The 22,953-nt window shown below is 34.6% G+C and overlaps 2 protein-coding genes and 1 long non-coding RNA gene across 5 annotated transcripts; 2 read left to right on the top strand and 1 right to left on the bottom strand.

Annotated features, from left to right (window-relative positions):
* Window positions 1–8,019: 8,019 nt before the first annotated feature.
* On the top strand, window positions 8,020–9,632 carry LOC118059205 (U-box domain-containing protein 26). The gene has a single exon (XM_035072066.2). It carries the CDS (start codon window positions 8,191–8,193, stop codon window positions 9,430–9,432), a length of 1,242 nt encoding a protein of 413 aa, XP_034927957.1. The 5' UTR covers window positions 8,020–8,190; the 3' UTR covers window positions 9,433–9,632.
* Window positions 9,633–12,792: 3,160 nt separating this feature from the next.
* On the bottom strand, window positions 12,793–19,497 carry LOC118059203 (E3 ubiquitin-protein ligase MBR2). Of its 3 annotated transcripts, none has more exons than XM_073411335.1 (7): window positions 19,106–19,497; window positions 17,396–17,524; window positions 15,350–17,212; window positions 14,632–14,682; window positions 13,533–13,631; window positions 13,313–13,456; window positions 12,793–13,186 (listed from the first exon to the last, which is right to left on the bottom strand). In XM_073411335.1, the coding sequence occupies exons 3-7, from the start codon at window positions 17,108–17,110 to the stop codon at window positions 13,055–13,057; spliced, it is 2,187 nt and encodes a 728-aa protein (XP_073267436.1). In that variant the 5' UTR covers window positions 17,111–17,212; window positions 17,396–17,524; window positions 19,106–19,497; the 3' UTR covers window positions 12,793–13,054. The 3 variants fall into 3 exon arrangements, with proteins under 3 accessions (XP_073267436.1, XP_034927955.1, XP_034927956.1); XM_035072064.2 differs by having other exon boundaries at window positions 17,396–17,520; XM_035072065.2 differs by lacking the exon at window positions 19,106–19,497 and having other exon boundaries at window positions 17,396–19,077.
* A 325-nt stretch (window positions 19,498–19,822) lies between these two features.
* On the top strand, window positions 19,823–21,514 carry LOC118059204 (uncharacterized). Its single transcript, XR_004689271.2, has 2 exons — window positions 19,823–20,121; window positions 20,291–21,514. It is a non-coding gene; the product is annotated as an uncharacterized lncRNA (long non-coding RNA).
* The last annotated feature ends 1,439 nt before the right edge of the window (window positions 21,515–22,953 follow it).

The raw sequence follows: 22,953 nt of genomic DNA, 5'->3' as shown, positions 1-22,953 counted from the left end.
AATGGGTGTTCTGTATGTATAATACATTTTGGCTGAGATGATGTACTGATGATGAAATATTTATTGAAAAACTCTGGTGTAGCAGCGGCGACACCAGAAATTGTCGTGTCGGGCAATATAAACACATGTCCCTCTAAAAAAAAGCTACGCGCATGCCACATGTTACAAATTTCAGGCAATTAAAACAAAAAGTTGTGATGCAAAATGCTCACACTTCCATCTCATTCATAATTAACTTAGTGAATAAAGCTATATTTTCCATGACTATATTCTATTGTTTTAATTGAAAAACTTGCTTGAATTATACGACAACGTCATCAATGATTAAAAAGAGATTATCATTTGAAATATGTAAGAGTTTAAAATAGGAGAGAACACTATTGATCATTGGATGAATTGTAATCATGTTGAGTTTTTGTATCCCATAAGACAAATACGAAAATACAATAAAATAAAATGATTGATGATCTCCTTTAATTAAATTATTGAAATGGTTTTCTAATTATCTTAAATCGCTCAATTCCTAATTTTTTTTCTTTTTATTAATTTAAAAAATAATTAAGAATATTCAACTTCTTATTTCCATGACAATCTATTTCTTTCCCACACCTTGAATTTGTGATAATTTCAATTTTCATAAATTTTACATGTATTAATGCGGCTTATTATAATTGTAGCCTCGTATATTTATCAAAAAGATCATCATTAGTTAACAATGTTAAATAATTAATAAATAAATTTTAGGTTTAGCTTATAGTATGTTTAAGACCATTAAAAAAATAGTAAATAAAATATTAAATAAACAATGAAAAAAATAAAATCTAAGTGTTTAAAAGTAGTCGGATAGGTGGCTTAAAAATGCTTGGTGGTGAGGCATAAGCAATAAACTTATGAACTAAATCAAGGTTCAATTGACTTGCTTTTATATTATTAAAAAAAAAATATTATCTAAACCTAAAAATTTAAGGTATTAAGTGAGATTTTACTAATAATTTTATATTAATTATTCTAATATATCCCTTCAAATGAGTTTTAAAAACTTAAAATTTATACACGGTGATACTAACTTACATTGAAATTGTAATTTTAACTGGGGAGAATAAAAATGATAAAATCTAAACTCACATTCATTTATTATAAAGTATATTAACTTTTCAAATTTATATTTTGATCTCATCCACCTCGGGTCATGGGCTGAATTTGAATTAATACCACATAGCACATACACTCTCACGTGCCTTTAGCTTTCGATGAACAAAACGTCCACGTGGAGAACTCCACCACACAATACTAAGAAGTGACATTGGTTACAGACCACGTCGGCATCATAGTTGGACTGGATACGTGGTCAACAAAAATACAACCCACGTGGAAAGTGGTTCAATGATTTTGATTATAGGACCACCATGATAAAATCTGAGTCCGAATCACAAATCCAATTAGGTTTGCCTCCTTTACACGTATACGTCGTCATGCATGTTGTTTTTAAAATATATTTTATTTAAAAATATATTAAAATAATATTTTATTATTTTTTAAAATTTATTTTTAAACGTTAAAATAATTTAAAAAACAAAAAAAATTTAAATAAAACAATCATAATATTTTTAAAAATACAATTCGATCACATCGATGTTACATATTTATTAAAGTCAAAAATATATAAATAGAATAACACCTATACAGATTCTAGAGGTTCAGTACGATGTGTTTGTGGCATTGAAGTGTATGTATTTTTTAAAATATATTAAAAAATATATTTTAATATTATTAGATCAAAACAATTAAAAAATACTAAATTTAATAATTTTTAGTTGAAGATACCTTTAAAATGCACACAGACGCAAAAATAAATGGGGTAAATAATAACTATTGACTGAAAACCATGAAAAAAGCTTTGAAATCTCCACTTCTATCTATCATAGCGACATCTTGATATGCATAATTTTCTTTTCATTTTCCCTTGAGAGAGATAATAATTAATTTACGTTTTTTTTCTATTTTTTTATAATTATAACGACACGTAAAATCTCATGGGTTATTCGAAATCAAACGTTAAGCCATAAACAAAGGGAGAAAAAAAAACAGAACACCATAACTTTGTTAATTTCTCTTTGCAGTAATAAAAACGAGCCGCAGGATGTCTGCCGAACGAGGACAGGCCTTTTGGTTGAAATTGTTATTTTGTTGCCTGTAGGTACCGATCCATAGAATGACACGGGTCATTAAATTAGTATGCAAACTAGTAAATTATCAGGTTAATTATTTTATTTAAATCATGTGATTTTATTTTTTAAAAATAAAATATTTTCTTAATGTTGACTTAAGACTTACTTGGCTAGATTAACCAATTCCATAACAATTCAGTTAAGTCAGCTGGATAATAACTCTATCAATTCATGTTGGTCTGTATAGTGACGATGACCATCACCGTAAAATGGAGACTCGCTTGGAGGGTGTCGGCGGTAGATATACAAATCCTGGCAAGAATCTTGTAACAGAGCCTGCATGATATGAAGCCTCCCCCGGATTGTAGTGGTGGCTCACGTTCACACGTGTCAGTGGTGTGATTATCCACTCACAAATTATAACCATGGGGGATTTGGGACATGATAAAAAAATGCAAATTCAATTAAAGTATAAGACCCTCGCCGTCACTGGGTTCTGTTTGGTATGTTGGAGCAGAAATAAGAAAATAATAAAAAAAAAAGTAACAGAAATTTCATCGAGATTCTCCCCAGTTGCTTGTTTCTCCTGGCTTAATCTTATTTAATTTCGTTAATTTATCATCCTTTTTTTAATCCCTTCCAAGAGATAAATGAATACTCGTTTATGGTTACCGGTGCTCAGTAATAACAAATGTTGAATAATCGTGTTCAACGAATTTGATTTATTTTTTTTAACTAGATAATTAGTGGCTTGATGCTTGAAAAATATTATTTTTGATAAATATAAAAATCTTGTATATTTAAATCGGTAAATTAGTAAATAAATAAAATATAATAATATTATAAAGAGATGCATTTTTAAAATATATATGTTTTAAGTATTAAAAATAAAAAGATTGAACCTGAAACTTGAATGATTTATTATGTATTTATATTAATCATTAAGGGTTTAAATGTAATTTTTATCATTATAATGTTTTGAGTTATATTATATTTAAAATAATTAATATAATATATATTTGATTAATATAAAATATTTAAGGTATCCATATAGAATCCTTAAAAATTAATAAGAGAGAGTTGAGCCCAGATAAATTACTTGAACCCATTTAAAATTACCTGAAGCGGGATTATAAAATCGAGCTCCTCTCTTATCACAAGCCTATGAAGTTATGAAGTTATTGTATCCATAACACATTGAAGATTGCATCTAATTTATCTTGAAGATAAGTAAATTTATTTGTTTTCTATTTTGTTATTCTAAGTTTGTAATTTAAGAAAAATATTTTAAAATTTAAGACATATAGGATGATTTGTGTAATTAATCGAAAATGAAGTTAGTGTCATGGTACATGAAACTAGCCAATGAAGGGGTGGTTAATAATACTAATAATAATAATAATCTCCTGAGGACATGAATCAACCATTATATTAAACGAGTGTAGATTGATCTTTAACTAATTTGAATTCGAAATGGTTCCATGAGACGCACGTAAAGGAATCCCAAACAGGATATTTTGTCAGGCCACAGTGTAGAGAGTGGCATGAAACCATTGGATAATCCTGATAAATGGAGTGGAATTCCGTACTTGTAGAAGAGTGCACGTGCAGTGGTGCTGGGCTGGAGAGGCAATTGTTGCCTGGTTGACTGGAGACATCCGGGTACAGGACGGCGTGGCTCGTGGGGTGCACTGTCTCTACAACCCCCACGCTTGTGTGTTTAATTTGCAAAAATACCACTATACGACACCGCCCCCTCCTTTCCTCTTCTTCGATCATACCACGACTCGGTGTCCACTTTGTTTCTATTAAACTACTACTGCTACTACTCACTGCCACTCTGCCAGTTTTCAGTTTTGTTTGATCTTCTGTCATGCAATGCAAACCCCCAGAAGAAAAACCACTAGACAGGCAGGTTCCTTACAGTAAGTACCCTGTAACCCATGCGACAAGTTTAAGGAGTTTCAGCTTTGTTTTTCTTTTTTCTTTTTTTTTTTGATTTACGTGGATCCGGGCCAGCTTACGCGCACCACGACTAATCTCACGGCTCACTGAATATCTTGCAAATCCAATAAGCATGTAAGACACCGCAAGGGTGACAACATACTCGAGAGGAGAATAAAATGATTGATTTCGGTTAAAAAAAAGAGAGAGAAAATAAGATAAAAAAGATGAAGATAAAGCCTCGCCTATTCTGATTGTAGTATTTTAAATATTAATATTTCTAATATTTTTATCGGTGATTCTATGTGTAAAATTAAATTAAAATTTAAAGGTCCTAATATCTTGATGCTTTTTATAAATGGAATCACAATAAAAAATTAAATATTATTATTTTTAATATTTTTCGTTAGTGATTTCAAATATCATTGACGACTTATTATTATGTCGGTGATGCTATTAGGAAAAAAGTGAATAGTCAGAAAAATATTAATGATCAACACATTGAGAAGTAAACAATTCTCATAGTCATCGAAATACATCGACATATATATTCTATCAGTATGCCTGTGTGTAGAAATATCACATCACTGTATGGCCTATCATTTTCATTTTTTAATCTTGCCGCAATACCCCCTGTAATTCCCTTGATATATACCAATTTTTTTTTCTATCAATATATTTATGAACATACTTTATCGTCAGAATAATATCATTGATAATATCATCTATAAAAGTTACACATTATCATACTAATTAACTATTTTTTTTTTATTTTTTCATTGCAATCCCCTTGGTATATATCAAGGAAATTTCTTTGTCAATGTTTACCAATAGATACAATGATGAAAAATTATGCCAATAAAAATCATCACAATATATTGATAAAAAAAAATTCAATAGTATTTTTATTTATATTTATTAATTTTCTAGTAGTTATTATTGTCAGTTGAACCACTTACTCAACAACAAACAAACTGTTTTAATCAAACTCAATATCCATCCAATTTGCCCAATACATCAAAAATAAAATATACATGTACGGATTTTATTTTTTACTAGTCTTGAAATCTAATATCGAGAAAGGAGCATACCCTTTTCTTTATTATGCTAAAAAAGATTTCATTTGAATATGCAATTTCTTATTAATTCTAAATGATTTATCCTGGAAGGACCATTTGTACTCCATGATATGGTTTAAGTACACATAAATTGACTAAAAAGTAACAATACATTTGTTTTCTGTCAAATTATATATACTCTGGTATAGTTTTCGCATGCAGATAAAATGTGGAAGTAAAATATTAAGTATATGGATAAAAACTAGAGAAACGTGCACTACATTTTTCAACGAAAAGGGTATTTAAAAACGTATGCTGTGCGCACAAAATATAAAATGTCGGTACTTTAAAAATTAAAATAGCGAAGACTGGCAATCCGCGACTCTTGAATGTCAATTTTGGTATCTCATAACCACGGCAAGTGAGTTGCATGTCTCGAGATTGACGAAGGATATATAAATTACTTATCAGTTTTATGGTCTTTTTAAGGTATTTTTACTATTCTATTTAAAAATTTAAAAGTGTGATTTTAGTTGTTTTTTAAATTTTTTTTATGTTAAAATATATTATAATAATATCTTTTTAATTTTTTTTAAAATTATTTTTAAAATCATTTCATTAAAATGATTCAAAACATATAAAAAATAATAATTTTTTTTAAAAATAATTAAATTTGCTAGAAACGTAGATTAGCCTGCGTTGCCAAATTCTTTATATATTATTTTTAAAAAAACTTCGATTATGTGCCACTAAACTACTCTGGATTAGGTCGAAAAAGAAAATTAAATGATTTGGTTAAAAGTTGAGTGGGCGGAATAAACAGTTAGGCTATGAATATTTTAAACAGACACGACTGAGTTAGATTGCTACATTTTACGATTCAATTTAAGGTTTTTCTTATCCGTGATGAGCTGATCAGGAGAAAAAATAGTAAATATTCATGGATTATCCAATTTTGATTTTTGTGTTAATAAAAGAAAAGACTAGATAACCATTTCCTGGCTAGCAACCCTAGCACTTGTGCTAGCGAAAGGAGTAGGTCCCGCTCAATCAATACCGTCCACTTGATAGAGGGACCCATCTCCATCAAGGAACCACCACCTTACCAATGTTATCCATGGAACAAAATTTTATTATTATTTTTTTCGAATAAAGTGGTGGAGAGACAACCTGGACCCGCACATTCCTCTGTTTTTTTATGTGTTTGTCTTTGACCTTTGACTGCCCTAACCACTGTAACACAAGCAGACAATCCTGACCTAATTATGTTGATGGCTTCTTTGTTCTTTTGTTCTTTCATTTTAGGTAATTTCATTTATTACCATTCTTTCTTTCGGTACGTTTATTGCATTTTACTACAACTTGCAACGAAGTCACGGGCACGCGTTCACCTTGTCAATGTAAGCCAGCCACTCACTTTGCTTCAGAAAGTTAACTTCGGTTAGTAATAAACCTACTCATGTACACAGCAGAAATAATTATTAGAGACATTGAAAAAAGAGAGTATAATATCATTTTCTCTTGCAGCTTACGATACAATAAATGAATAAATAATAAAACCACATGTTTTTGCTGTATAAACAAGAAATTACACCATCCTTGCCATTTAGGAGGTGACTAGTGGTGAAAGTTTGGCACTAAAATTTTTTTTTTTGTTTCATGTTAGAGCCCTATGATTACTATATGATGGTTGCTGGAGGCTTATTAACTTTAGAACCTCTGAGATTAATCGAGATATGCATAAGCTGACCCGGACATCCATATTAATAATAATAATAAAAATTACATCATCCTTTAAAATGCTTGTCTTTTAAACTATACACTAAAACAATCTCTTTTGCTATGAAAATTGAGAGTTATTGTTTGAATCTCGCAAAACTCAGAATTATTAGAGACTTAGATAATCATTAACTTTAAAACTTGTGGAATTAGTTGATGTACATATAAGTTAGCTTGAACATCTACGTTAATAAAAAAAAAAAACTGAGCTGTTAATTAAAAAAAAAAAACTGAGCTGTTTTTTTATCTAGTCCTGCATATCACCTAGGGGTTTGTTGCAAATGAGTCCTCCTTTTTAGATAATACACTATTGATAGATCTGCACGACATTAATTAATTATGTTACAGTAAATGTACAAAGAGAAAATTCAACGTGGTGTTCGTCCATTATATTATTTTAAGGTTTTACTTATGAAAAGAAAAACTTTTACCTTGACATGTAATGATACAATCTTGTAAAGAGTCCTTAAATATGATGCGGAAAGCGGTCTAAAAAGCATAGAAACTTTGTAAGATTTAACACACCGCCAGACTGTAAAGGATGTATTAACATAATGTGGTTGCCCTCAACATCCATAATTGACAGACGCCCAAAAAGGAAGACACCGTAAAGTTATTCCTGTTCATCCATCAAGAAAGAGAGCGAACTACCAGCAACAATGCCTTAATTACTGTTTGGTATTGTGAAGCAAATAAAAAACAAAAAACTTTTATTTTTTTTTAAAATCACTTTCAAAACACAAAAATAAAGGGGTAATATATAAAAAGGAAGAGATGGTTTGGCCGATTACCGAAATACAAGAGAACAATACCCAAAGCATTGAAAAAACAAAACTACAGGGCCAAAACTGAAAATGCCACCCGCCCACATAATTTTACCTCATCTTTGATGTAAACAGGAGTTAGATTTTAGAGCCTGTTTTTGTGGGTCCCGTTCAGTCCTCACTAATTTCATTTGACCAACAAAAAAATCATTTTCCATTTCCCTCCCCCACAAACCAAGCAAATTCCATGACACGTGTGGCAAAGAGTCAGATAAGACCAGACCCCGACCCAGACCAACACCCACACACTCTCCTTGCTAGCTAGCTACACGCTTCTCTGTTCCATTTCCGTTTCGTATAAGAGAACCCAAACCAGAGCTCACAGCCTAACAAAGCTGTTACAGAATTTTCAGACTCCTCGTATTTCCCTTCTCTTCTCCTAAACAGCCTAATTAATTCTACTAATCTTTTTTCCCAATGCCTGGAAGCTTAGAGCCTTTAGATTTAACAGTTCAGATTCCATACCATTTTCGGTGTCCGATCTCTCTTGAACTAATGCGTGACCCGGTCACCGTTAGCACAGGTCAGACTTACGATCGTTCCAGCATAGAATCATGGGTAGCTACCGGTAATACTACCTGTCCTGTTACCCGAGCCCCACTCACCGACTTTACTTTAATCCCAAACCACACCCTTCGCCGTTTGATTCAAGATTGGTGTGTTGCAAATCGTGCTTTCGGCGTTGAACGAATTCCAACCCCGAAACAGCCTGCCGAACCGAGTTTAGTTCGCTCCTTGTTAAACCAAGCAGCTTCCGCGTCAAATCCATCTCACTCTCGCCTCTCTGCTCTCCGCCGACTCAGAGGACTCGCTCGAGATTCCGATAAGAACCGCTCTGTCATTTCCTCTCATAACGTTCGTGAAGTTCTTATCAACCTCGTGTTTTCAAGCTCTCAGTCGTCGGACTTGAGCCACGAGTCACTCGCGATCCTGGTTATGTTTCCGCTCACTGAGTTCGACTGCGTGGGGATATCTTCAGAACCGGAGCGGATCAGTTATTTAGCTAATTTACTATTCCATTCATCAATCGAAGTCCGAGTCAACTCAGCTGCACTCATTGAAAATGTTATTGCAGGAACAAGATCATCAGATCTTCGGCTTCAAATTAGCAACACAGAGATTATCTTCGAAGGAGTGATAGAGATTTTAAAAAATCCTCTATCATCCCCTCGAGCGCTTAAAATTGGGATAAAAGCGCTCTTCGCTTTGTGTCTAGTTAAACAAACAAGGCATAAAGCGGTCACCGCCGGAGCGGCGGAGACATTAATCGACAGACTGGCAGATTTTGATAAATGTGATGCAGAAAGAGCCCTGGCTACAATAGAATTACTTTGCAGAATACAAGTTGGTTGCGCGGCATTTGCAGCGCACGCGCTGACTGTGCCGTTGCTAGTTAAGACTATCCTGAAGATATCGGACAGAGCGACGGAGTACGCGGCGGGAGCGTTGCTGGCGCTGTGTTCAGCGTCGGAGCTGAGTCAGAAGGAGGCGGTTTGTGCAGGGATATTGACGCAGTTGTTGCTGTTAGTACAGAGTGATTGTACTGATAGGGCTAAGAGGAAGGCGCAGATGTTGCTGAAGTTGTTAAGGGATGCATGGCCTGAGGATTCTGTCGGCAATTCTGATGATTTTCTTTGCAGTGAAGTGGTGCCGTTTTGATGATTGTTTTGGTGAATGATGATTACTTTCTAATTCTATTTTATTTTTATCTTCCTAGTTCTAATTAGTAAAAAACTGGAAATTGAGGTTTTAGATTTTGGTATATAGAGGAATTGTAATTTTTGTATGTAAGAATTTTTGTTGGAAAGTTGTTTAAGGAAAGTTGAAAAGCAAATGGAAAGTTAGATCTGCTTCATCTTCGTCGTCCTCCTTTTCTTTTCTATTCCTTATGTGCCATTGTTTTTTCTATTTCGTGGGGTGCCATTAGCGACATCGAGTTGAGATTTATGATTATTTTATGTGTTAATCTTACTATTAATTTTCTTTGGATACACTCCTTTGAAAAGGATGACTTTGTATCTTAATTTTTGAACAAGTTGGTGGCTTAATTTGCTTATCCATGCCGTGTTTGACAAAGTTTTCCTCGAAATCCGATTCGAGCGTCGGGAAGCTGAGAGCTTGACTGGACTTCCTTGGATTCAGGGATCTCATCTGGGAGGGTTAGGGTTTAGGAACTGCAACCCTTTGAAACCCAAAAACCGGAATTAAAATCTGGGCAATCATGAAGATTTACTGAGTTCGTTAATTGCCGGAGAGATGGTGCTCATGGCTGCCGAGAGCAGGGATGGCCTGTTGAGTTAAAAATGTTTCCATAATTGGTAAATTCTGTCACAAGAAACCAGTGTGTTTCCCAAAGATCAAAACCAAAATCTTGTGACCTTTTACCAAAGAGTTAAGAGCTTTTCTGTTAAATAGTTTATTGTAATTAGATCTTGAAGACTGTCATCAGGTTGTTGTCTTGGTTAGGAGTGGAGTCATGAGATTATTGCTCGTGTTTTCTTCTGACGTAGGAGGCATCATATGTTGGTAAAGGGATGGAACAACTTGGTTTTGACTCGAGACTAACAAAGACAGCTCCATTCCAGCGTGCTACAGGGATAGGGATGTGTACGTGAAAATTCTGCCGTGTAAAAGAAGAACAGCAAGGCAAAGGAGGTGCTCGAGGACCCACAGCTAAATTGGAGAAGAGGCGTGTGGTTTGAAGATGGAAGAGATGATCTTCACGTGTCTGTGGAGTGAAAACCATGGGACTTGATCACATGGTCTGGTTTATGTTCTTTCTCTCGGGGATGGCTACCAGCACCCAACTGTCTGAAGCCTGAACCAAGCTTTGGTCTCCACTCTTCACGTCACGGCTAGCAAGAACAAAAGGGAAGTTGGTCTGTCTTTGAACCACTCTGATACGCAGCATTTAGGACTCAATAATTAATGTTTCTTTCGGCTGTCAAGAACCCCTCAGGGAGCACTCATGAAGCTCTATGGGTACCCACCGATCCATGCTTCTAGCGATGACAATGCAGTTGATTTGATTTTCATCCACTATATTTGCCTTCTCCTTGTATCATTTCGCACAGTTTTTATTTGTTCAGTTCTCTATTTTGTTGCCTTATACAAAAATCATGTACCATACCCCATTATTTATGTTTGTTTATTTTTGTATGGCAAAAATATTTTTTTGTTTTAAATTTATTTTTGTAATATTTTTCATTTTAATATTCAATATTAAGAATAATTTTTAAAAAATATTATTTTAATTTATTTTCAAATAAAAAAACACTTTCAAATTCTTACTATATTCTCGAACATCTGTTTATATAACTTATGTGCCCCTAATCAAATTTCTCTTTTGACAAGCTCTTGGAGAGAGATTATAACATTCAATTTGGGTTATTTGTTTGCAAATATAGATTCATCAATCCATCTTCTTCTTCTTCTTTTTTCATCTTCTCAAATGCATGTCGGTGATGCATGTAAGAGTGTTGTACACAAGCAGTAGCTCTTTTCTGCCCTTGCTTACCTGAAATTAGCTGTCAAGTTTCAAAATTTTATTCCCTCCCCGTAGGGGTCGTGGAGTTATACCATGTACTGATACACACACATGAAGAAGCATGTGGTCTCCCTCCTGTTTTTAGAGGACTGCCATTACAGCAAGGGCAACCTTATAAATGGACGTGACTAGCTACCGGACTATTCTCAGGCCAGCTGTGGTTTAGATAGCTAGCTGAGTAACTAATCCAGCCATATTAACATTCTTTTACTCGGATATTCTAAAGTTCTGGGAGATTTTTTATATTTACGTTAGAAGATTATTGTCGTAGAAATTAAAATAGTTGTTGTTTTCGGTATATATATATATATATATATTAACATTTATTTTTATAATTAATTGTGATTTGCTTTATACGTGGTTAGTTCGGTGTCATAATTTGTGTTATGAGTTTGACGGGTTAACTTGATTGACTTGATTTTTTTTAATTGATATTTTTTCAATTTCATCATTCAACATTGAGTTAATTGAAAATTAAAATTTATGATTTATTTTGATTTGCTTTCTATTAGATTATCTTGGTTTTATAATCCAAATAACGTGTTTTGCAAGTTAACCTGAGTAGACTCAGTTCGTTTCATTGTATCCTATTTTTAGATTTGATTTTTTTTTTTAATTTTAAACCTTTAATAATGAGTTTATTGAGAATTGTTTTCTATAAGTTTATCACATTCTCAATTTCTCATGACCTTAATTTGCAGATTTAATAGATTAAATCAAATTGACTTAGGTTATTTGTTTTGTTTATTTTCTAAGAGGTTACTGCAATTTCATGACCTGAATTATAAATTTGACAAGTCAATTTATATCAATTCTTCAACAATCTAGTGCGCTTCTAAATCAACATGTATTTTAAATGATTTTTTTTCTACAAAATATAAATGAATCTCAGAGTACAAAGAAAAATCATTTTCAAAATTATTTAAAAATAAATAAAAAAGAAAGAAAGAAATAAGCAATTAGATGGTTTGTCTTGTGATGGGTTGAATTACGAACATCGAGCGATAGAAGGCGCCGATGTAAGAAATGGGCCTTACATTAAGACGGATCCACACAAATGGGCTGAGTATTTTTCTAAGACAATCACGTTTGGTGGGGCCTATAAGTTCACGTTTCCACACGTTCTAGGGGCCTGCTCAACGCACACAAATCTAGATTTATTCTAAGCGTACTCTGTCATTAAGATCGGTTTTTCAGACAACCTAGTTTTATTTTTATAAAAAAAACAGACAAGGAGGCGGACAGAGAGAGATAAAAGAGGGCTTTTCAACCGTATTTTTCTATCTTATAATAAAAGATACGCGTGAGTTTAATACTTTTTACATCTATATATCAAGAATTTGTCGAATTAATGTAAATCAAGCTGTGTACATTCTTAAAAATAATTTAAAATACCCGTATATAATTATTTGCCAAACATCAAAGACATAACTGAATAATTCTAAGCATTCAGCTAATTGCAATCTGCATCCTGCTCAAAGCTATGATAATGTCATAGAATTTATTTCTCATGTACTCATGAGTTCGAAGGTAGAGAACAGACCCTCTTATCACTCATGGTGCAATTTATAACATACAGCTGTTCGGCTCATCAAATTTATGCAGTTCATGAGCAAATAAAATGGGTTTAAACCAAACGATGTGTATAAATAGGATATCATCTACCCAGTTTTTGGATGTGATTGTCCGTTTTTAAGAAAATAAAATTCCCAGGACCTGACAATTTCTTCTCTCTCAAGTGATTAGGGCTGTCATCTTACAAATGGGGCAGAGGTTTTTCTGCATTAGCCACTGTTTGATGCAGTTGGCATGAAAGTCATGTCCACAATCGATTATTCCCATATCATCCCCATCCACATATTCTTCCTGTGATTATGAATAATGATAGTTAAAACAAAACTAAGAAACCAGTAGAACAGCCAGCGGAAATGAATAAAAGCAGCATCTGTTTCTTCTCCTAATTCGTATATATCAACAGTAAGTAGCTCATACCTGACAGATACAGCAAGGCTCCAAATCTGCTGGAGATTCTGTGCTAACAGGCACATGCTTTTGCTGTTTCATTAACTTCAAAATGGTTTCCCTACTTAGTCCAGTGCTCACGTCTCCTATGCGTTCTTCCAATGCCAACAATTCCTGATATTCCAATCTTTTCATCAAGGAAACAACCTTCAGAGAATGACTATCAGGGGAATTAATTTCTCAATCTCACCTCATAGGACATGTTATCAACATCGAGGCGCATATCCCTATGCTGATCATGCATTTCAGCCATCCCATGATAGATCAACGGGTCAAAAAGCATATAATCCTGAGAGGTTACCATACCAATAAAACAAAATTCCTGAGATACCATTTCAAGTTCAAATGTTACACAATATCATCGCCAGTGCTAAAAGGCAAAGCTTTCCCCTTGGCAAATAGTGCGTCTCCTAGTGGGGCATTCATAAAAAAGAAGCTCAGAACTGAAAGAATATATGCACTTTTCTTCCATAAAATATGCTAGCAATGTAATATGCTAGATGGTGTCCTTAAGAAGCGGTCAAGAAGCTAGGTCAATGGCCTATGTACATCATAGAGTTGAAAAAATTAAAAGCAAAACCATAGATTTCATCCCCAAAAAATTTCAATTACACTTAGTTTAGTCCCGGCTCTTTTTACAAGAAATTCCATTCTCCAACCTATTTAGATAATTTCAGTTCCAAATGAGGGGGAATCACTGATATGAGGAAATTCTAGAGCCTTGTGTCATTGATCAACATATTCTACGTCTCCAATTTTACTTGAATACAACTTACAAGTGATACTCTAACTTAGACTAAAATAGAAAATCTTTAAATAGGACCACATCCAAAAAAAAGCTTTCAGACATCGAGGACAAGACATTGTGTTTGCCAAAATTACAAAACAAAGACCTCAACAGTATACCTTTTCTATCGTTATTTTCCTTCTTTTATTTTGAAAACCTAAAGAGTGTACGTGAAATTTCTAAAAGGAGTATCTGCTGAACTGATCATTCTTTTGACATATTATCAATATTTCAGATGGTACTCACAGCGTACAAATTTAGCTGGTAAAACATAAACAAGTATTGTAAAATTTTTAATCAAGTAGAGAGTTCTTGAAATTTCTTAAACTGGCATCTGTTCCATTAATGATTTCCAAGTTTCTGTAGAAGATTGTTTTTGACACTGTTCATTGACTTGAAACCAGAGAGACGGACCAGTATTACTAACACACTAAGTTTACAACATTAAATAACAGCCACAATGATATAAATAAATATAGAACAGTTTAAGAATCAATCAAACCTCAACTCGAAGGTTTTCACCCCTGCGCATGGCATTCAACACTTGACGAATCTGTTACACACAGAAGCAAGTGGGCTATTATTTCAAGCATCAGTTAATATCTAGTTACAAAAATGATAAGCACACTTTCCCAAACCAAACAGATACCATAACTAGATAATGTTGTTATAACAATATTAAATTTTTAATAAATATGCAAGCATAGCGTACAAATTTAGCTAAAAAGCAAAGCATCTGATACCACAGTTGCAAACTCCGAGTCCTGTGAAGTGGGATTTGGACATAGTTTAAATCAGCTAGCAACTATTGACTGCAGCAAAGTGTGAAAACCAATACATCCTCTGTGGCACAATAATTCAGAGGTCTAGAACGATCAAACAAGTTATTTAAGCACCAAGCATGCATTCAATTCTAACAGGCATGCAAATCGCAAACATACTATCATGTATTTTGGATTTCTGAAAGCCATAAGTTGCATTAAGTGTGGAAAATGAAGATAGCAAGATTCATAGCAATGCTTAGAATTGAGCTAGTGCAACGTAGTTACTACAATTCAATGCCACTTACATTCAGAATGTCAGCATTACCACCATTCCACGTTTAAATGAGAAAATACCACTCCTAAGAACATATCCTTTATAGCAATAACACAAGCAGTAAAGACAAAAGGCAGCACATACATACAAATACAAGGAAGAAGGGAGAGATGAATACAAACCTCAGATATTAGCCGATGTCTCCCTTCAATATCAGCAGCTAAAACCCTCAATGAACGGGGCATACCAAGAATGTCATCACTTTGTTCTTCCATGAGCAGTGCTGACCTTGGAAATGGTGGATTATGTCCCTGGCTATTAGATCCGGAAGAAATCACTGTGTCCTGTGCAGAAGAAGAAGGACCAGAAGACAATGGGGAGAAATGACCACTATGACCTCCAGGTTCTGAGTCCATTGGTGGGAAAAGAGACCAAGTAGAAAATTCTGAGAATCTTTGCTGATTATGTGTTGTAGGGTTGCGATGAATCCATCGAGGAGTGGGAAACGGACGGACACTTGAACTGGGGCCAATTCTGGTAGAAGAAACACTACCTGAGGTACTCATGTTCCCAGTGGCCAAACCCCAGCGTGTTGGATCTTGTATCATGCTTCTCATTTCAGTTGCAGGTGCAAACATTGGATGCTCTGCATTATTTCTCTGAAATCTTCTTGAGTTTGTTTCTTCTCTTAACACAGCACCTAGCTCTCCAGGGATGAGGGAACTTGGTGAATTTCCAACTCTTGAACTTGAAAAATCATTCCACCGAAGCATGCTTCTAGATAAAGCAGATGGGTTGATGGCATGAAGCTGGCCCTGAGTAGCATTTGAATTTGCAGGTTCTGGTGATCTTGACTCCAGATAGTCACTAACTGAGACAGGTCTGGGAGGGTGCTGCAAGGACCATCGCCTGGAACCTCCTGTTGTTGATACATTGAAAGCAGCAGATTCCTGTTGAAGTCCTGGACTTGTCCTCCTATCAAAATTTCTCAGAGTGTCCGCATGTCCACTGACATTTGATGAAGGAAACGCATCAGAAGGTGCTGCTCTCATTCCATAACCAAATCTTGGGTTCAACTGTTCAGGAGGAGTAACACTAGGAGCATTCCAAGTGGGAGTGGATAAACTTAAGCTGCTAGAAACACTATGATTATTGGGGCCATTATGCCATGTACTGTTTTCAGCTTGTGGAAAGCAACTTGAGCTTGCACCAGGAAAAGACTGTCCAGAAGTACCTTCAAAGGCCTTTCTCTTGCAGGATAAGCCCCAACCCCCCAGAGAAGATCCTGAACCGCCATTTGTCTCCTCTACTATACAACCAGAACTTCCAGATGAAGTGCCAACATCATCAGAAGAAGCACCAGAAGATGATGCCTGCTCTATTTCTAATCCACCAGGGTTGAGACGATTAAGGCCTAAGACAGCTCCTGTAATAGGCCTGCCATTAATGGTGTCTCCAATATGACCAGCATTTGGACTTTCATTTGGTGGGATATGATTAGAGCTGGAGCCCTGCAAGAATAGAGGTCCACTCCTAACCTGATTGCCACTGATCCCCATATTGCCTCTACCTGGAAAAAGGATATCAGTTGTTTCAAATAGCCTTTCATCTGATCTTTGACCAACTGCAGGGTAAGCATTGACTGAAGAAGACCACCTTTCTTCCATTTTTATCTCATCATCATTCAGCTGATTTTGCAGATTTAAACTTGAGCTAGATTCACCTGAATTCCAGCTGCTGAAGTTCTGGATATCATGAGTCATAGCATTTGAACATGATACATCACCAGAAGATACAGCATTATTTGACAATCTGCTATCTACTGGATTTAGCATGTTACCAAAATAAGTTTGCTGACTTGTACCGATATTGTCTGAAACAGATCCCTGATCAATGTCAATAGTTTCAGAAAAGGTATGAAATGCACCCCTTTGCCTATGCATCAGGCACAATGTGTCCCCCCTAATATAATGTATAAGATGCTGAAAAATACTCCAAGTCTTCGGCAGGAACGGTGCTTCACGTTATGCCCTAATCAGCAATACCTATGTGTACATAACAGCAGAGAAGGATAAAAATCACACTTTAGTATCTTGTAAATTAAAATACCAGTGCCTGTTACAAGATGATGTAAATTTTTATATATTATTTCCAAAAGAGTAAAGAAAAAATGAATGGACCGCAAAGAGAAGAGGAGCGAGAGATTAAAAAAGGCAGTCTTTGCTTACAAATGTAGTAGTAAAACTCTGCTTTGCCAGCTTGTTTCAATGCTGACAAGAAGACCAGATGCATTTAAGCATGTGCTTAAATAAAATCCCGCATTTGTCCCCAAAAACATAGATGAATTAGCATCCTGGCTGCAAAATCTGAAGCTTTAGGGCATCTTTAAGCATTTATAGAAATTTACACACCACAAAAAAGTAAAAGAACCATGTCTGTTTCAACAACAAATTGACAGAACAATCAGACAAAAAAAAAAGATACTATTTCAAATCTTTCCACTTGTCTCACAAACACTGCATCATACAATATAACAATCAATTGGAATTTTGCAAAAATTATAAACCGTAACACATAATCAAAAGATATTATATCAAACTTTCCACTTGGATCTCTCTCACATCCTAAAAACAACAATCAGTTCTTCCTACCTTGTTCGGGAAAATGAGATACTCATCTGCCTTTCAGGAATTTATTATCATGATTTTTTTTCTCAGATATTTCTCGAGGAAAGATGAGTGGGCTTACATAGACAAGATTCAGACTAAACAGATTGCCTCTGGCATTCAAATGCCAGACTCCAGGTAGCAAATCTAATTCGACTCCCCATAGCGGCAGCACCCATACCCCATCTCTTGCTGCCACACATCCCAACCAATCTCACCAGCTATACATGCTAAATCTTTTTGTCTAAAGACTATCATCATTATCGTTATTCTAGCCACATTACTAACTAAATTCATACCAATCTATTTCTAGCTCTTTTAGCGCAAACACTAGACATCAGCGATTATATACTAAGATGCTGAACTACAATCATGGGCACACTATATATACAGATTCCTCTTTCCTTATATTTCTCCATTCCATTCCTAAACTGAAATATATTCCATATCCCGATAGCTCCTTGCTAGGCAGCATTGCATAAGGTCTCACTTATCCACAACATCATTTCACCCTTTTGGATCATATTTAATGAAAAAAGACAACGCCATAGCAACAGCTCAGCCACACAGATATCGGTGCAGCATTCTTATTTCTGCACAATTTTCTTAACTATGAAGCTAATGTGCAAGCTCTATAATAGAGAGCAATAACGTGTAATTACTGAAAAGTTGCATCAAACGTAATGTGCTTGTCAATGTTAGATTAACAACATTCGAAAACCACCAAAAGGAGAAGATTTTAGCTTCAGCTCACAGATTTCAATACCGAGATTAGAAGCCAACAACTTGAACCCAAACCCATAAAAGTGTACAGATCGAAATGTATGCGGAATCAATATTTTCTATCTTTGCGTAACAAAATTTATCACACTCAACACTCTCACAGGACCAAAAGAAAAACCAAATTTCGAAAATAAAGAAACAAAATAAAATTTTGAAAATGGCGAAAAGTAGCTACTCCACCTAGTTTTTTTTTTTTTTTTTTTTTAAAGATAAAAAAGGTGCTAACAAAAGACCCATAAAAAAAAAAAAAAAAAAAAAAAACAATGATCAAATGCATGCAAAATCACAAAAAAATAAAATCCAACATGGGTCAGCCTGATCTTTCTTCTTCTTCTGTCACAAACACCTAAAACTAAACACAGCCGCATAATAAAAAATACAGGAAAACAAGATTAAGAATGTTGATTATTGCAGCCATGAATAGAGATCAACTAGAAAATTAAGATTATCGAAAGAAATTACAATAATTACATAGATCAAGAGAAGTACCTGAGAGGAAAAGAGATTGAAATGAGAGAAGATCCAAAATGAAACTTTTAAAAGATCAAACGGGTTTTATAAATTAAAAAAAAAAAAAAAAAACAAGCGGAAAGAATTAGAAACGTAAAAAATCTCCTTTTTTTTGTTTTTTTTTCTTAAAAAAAATTATGTTCGCATGGCTTCGGTTACTTTAAGAAAGAGATAATTGGAAGGGATGGAAAAGGAGGAAAAAATAAAAGACAAAACAAAACAAAAATTGGGCAATGAAAGATTAAAACGGGTGAAATGTCTGTAATCTGCGCACTTAATTTTTTTTTATTTAATATTTAATTTGGTGATGGTATGTGTGGTGATGGGGTGGTTCTCTTAAGTGCTTAGAGGGCAAATTTATTGTTGTACACGTAGCTTTCATGCATAACCACGGGACCTTCCTCTCTCCATCTTGTTCATTTATTTATTTATTTTCTTCTCTCTCTCTTTTTTTATGTGGGCAGGAAAATGAGATGTTGAAAATGAAAGTGGAAGAAATTTGGGAATGGGCAAAGACAAGTAGACACACCACTCTGAAAATGGGGGGATACATTGGATTCGACTTTGTGTTTTTCTTTGCATTTGTTTGGTACAATTTGCCCGAGTTCTTACATCTAACCTTTTTAGATGTGATCTGTTTATTTATTATGTTTTGTGGCGAGCGATGATGTTAACAGAGACTACAAAACCGTCAGGTTATGTCCAGGCCCAATCTCGGGATATTGGGCTGGTTTTTTCTATTCTGGGCCAGCAAGGTCGATCTTAATGGGTGCTGTGCTTCCAGTACATTCGACTTGGTTTGTATTCAAATGGCGATGATGGACAAGTTGGACTAACCTCAACTATCACAACCGCTGTTTGGTTGTGTAGTGGAAGAGAAACTTAGCGTAGAGTGGAGATAAAGGCAGGAGCAATTCTCTTACTTTTTTCTAGTAATCATGCGAAGAAAGGATCTTCGTTTCTAGACAGTAGTTGGTGTTTTTTGTGTTTTTAAGGTATATCAAATTCCTGTTTCTTTTCTCATTCCACACACCCACGCAGTAGAGCAAATCACTGGTTTGATATTATAATGATGATTTTTAAAATATTTTTTATTTAAAAATATATATCAAAATAATATTATGAATTTGAACTTGTTTTTTATATGTTCTTGTGTTGTGTTAGTGCATGGATTGGGCTTTGGCTCGATAGCACAAAATGTGGGCAAATATGATGCATCTAGCATTAGATTGGTGATCCGATCTAAACCTATTGGGCTTCATTGATACCTTCATCGTGTCCTTCTAGTTCCAAACAACGTTCAGTCTGTGCAATCTTTCTACTTCTTTCTTTTCATTCTTCAATGATAAGTGGCTTTCGCAGTTCAATTTTCGCATGAGAATCTCTGTTTCTGTTGAAGTTTCAAGAGGATCATGGACATCTCGACTAACTTGCAAATCGACTTAGGGAGTTGAACCGAGTTTCTTCTCATCTTGACCCTTTCAAAACCGCCTTCAGAAGGAGCTCTTCAACGTTTGAATGGTTGTCTGATTTGCTTGAACCGTTACTAGAGTGCCGTGACCCAATTGGAACAACGACAAACCTCTCAGCCGAGCTCTGGCAAGGCATCGGTTTGTTTAGACTGGCTACTGGGTCAAGTTACATTGAAATCGCTGACAGGTTTGGGGTTACTGAGTCAGTGACTCGTTTTGTGCCAAGCAATTGTGTAGTGTTTCGTGCACCAATTTGTGCTCTCGGGTCGGGTTCCCTTCTTCCACTGAGCTTGTTAAAAGAAATGATTGCAGATCTGCATCAAATGACGAGGTTCAAGATGACAGCATTGCTGTTCAAATTGTTGTCGATTCATCTTCAAGAATTTCGAGTGCTGTTGCAGGTTTTCAGATTACCTTTTATTCAAGCAATTCCGAAGTAATTACAGCGTTAGCATCTCTATGTTAGCAATCTCACTACCTCTGGAAGCAACTCCGAAGGTCAAATAATGGTCCTTGCACCCACCAGACCCAGAGGATAGAAACTATCAAAGAAGAGTGCTTCAGCGCTGGCCCCTGGCGCAAGCACGCATATGATTAACCCTGCAATCCCTGAGAATTCCACCTTCCCTCTTTTCTTGCTTCGGGTTATTCCTCAACATTAGTCTCCTCTTTGAAGAGTACCTGAACTGCAGCATTGTTCTTAAGGCTTCACACAAGTTTCTGCAAGGCTCAAAGCATCCAAGCATCAGAAAAGAAGAAAAAATACTGTCGAAAGACCTCGGTAGCTTATCTGTCTCGTACCTACAGTCAAAATATTGTAGATGGTAGAATCAAAGCTAGCTTCTCTCATTCCCCTGATATCATCTTCAATTATCAATTTCTTGATTCTAATTAATGTGTTTTTCTCTTTAAGTTACCTTTTACCGTCATTTTGCTCCAAATGGCCCTGGATAACTTAAACCAAGTGATAAAAGCATAGTCAAAATGGTATAAATTTCTGATAATTTCTCTCTCAAAGAGCAGGTCTTTGCTGTCCGCGTTTCGCAGGTACCTAGTCACCTGTCATAAGGTTGATTTATAAGATCTATGAAATCTTACCGCGATTGATGATAGTGTGTTTAAGAGTGTGGTTGTTATTGTTTTTTAAAATATTTTTTATTCAAAAAAACATGTTAATAAATTTTTTTTTATTTTTTAAAAATTATTTTTGAGATCAGCACATCAAAATGATTTGAAAACATTAAAAACATATTAATTCAAAGTAAAAAAAATAAAAAAATTTTAAATTTTTTCAGAAGTACTCTTGAAAAGCACTCTCAAACACTCTTTCAGTAGACACCGTAGTTGCACTGCATTGTGGATAAAACGATGCGTCGTCTTCCATTATTTTAATTTTTTTAGAACATGATTAAGGCAGTGTTTGGAAACGTGGTTCAACCTGTGTTCTCAAAAAAATTGAAAGTTTTTTTTTTTTGCTAAAATTGAGTGCGGTTTGTACTTTTTGGATTGTTTTGATGTGCTAATATTAAAAATAATTTTTGAAAAATAAAAAAAATTATTGGTAAACATTTCAGCACGAAAAGTTATTTGAAAAGTAATCGTTACCACACTGCCAAACACATTTTAAATCAAGAAATAAGATTTCGTACTTGCTGCAAGTATCTAATGCTTTTTCTTGGCATAGTACATGTACGGTTTCTCATCAACGCGCCTAGGTCTGGTGATCATTTCCCGCCACTCAACCGTGGTTCAGGCATTACCATCAATAAAAGAGACAAGGAAAGTTCTCTCCCACCCGTTTTCTAGTCTGTGGCTGTGCCAATTTAATAGCACGTCCCCTGCTGGGTTGGTGGTTGTTATGGATGGATGAAAATTACCTCCAATTTGGATTTATTTTTTTGGGAACTTCGTTGTTCAATCTATTTATTTGATTCATATGATAATAATTTTGTGTTCTAGTGTACTTAGTTAGCACACGTTTCTAAATCTAGAGTTCGCGGTTTAAGAACTGTTTATATTTTTATTTTTTATTTGATTCAAATTAATTTTTTTTTATATTTTTATATTGTTTTGATATAATGATATAAAAAAAATTAAAATAAAAAAAATATTATATTAGTGTATTTCTAAAAAAAATATATTTTAAAAAGCAATCATTATCTAAATACAAAATAGATTTTAGAAGCCAAAGGATGTAATATTTTCTTTTAAGACTATAGATGACCCGATAATACAAAACAAAAAAATAAATCATGAGGGATATAGTTTAACTGGTCAAGCCCTGAGTTTGTTCTGTAAAAAGTCATTAATTCGAGTTTTCATAAATCTAGGGTCACTAAAGATTTACGTGATCAT

This window comes from Populus alba, chromosome 9 (assembly GCF_005239225.2).
Source record: "Populus alba chromosome 9, ASM523922v2, whole genome shotgun sequence".
Lineage (NCBI taxonomy): Eukaryota > Viridiplantae > Streptophyta > Magnoliopsida > Malpighiales > Salicaceae > Populus > Populus alba.
Note: the sequence above shows the minus strand (reverse complement) of the source record. Positions and strands in the feature narration are given on the sequence as shown.

What these genes read in the sequence shown, in the direction of transcription:
- LOC118059203 (XM_073411335.1), bottom strand. Translation starts at nt 17,110, where the DNA reads ATGCATAGGCAAAGGGGTGCATTTCATACCTTTTCTGAAACTATTGAC. An exon ending in GTGAAAACCTTCGAGTTGAG is followed by an intron (nt 13,632 to 14,631) that starts GTTTGATTGATT and finishes GTAACCTCTCAG; the next exon opens with GATTATATGCTTTTTGACCC. An exon ending in TTGATAACATGTCCTATGAG is followed by an intron (nt 13,457 to 13,532) that starts GTGAGATTGAGA and finishes TTGGAATATCAG; the next exon opens with GAATTGTTGGCATTGGAAGA.
- LOC118059205 (XM_035072066.2), top strand. Translation starts at nt 8,191, where the DNA reads ATGCCTGGAAGCTTAGAGCCTTTAGATTTAACAGTTCAGATTCCATAC.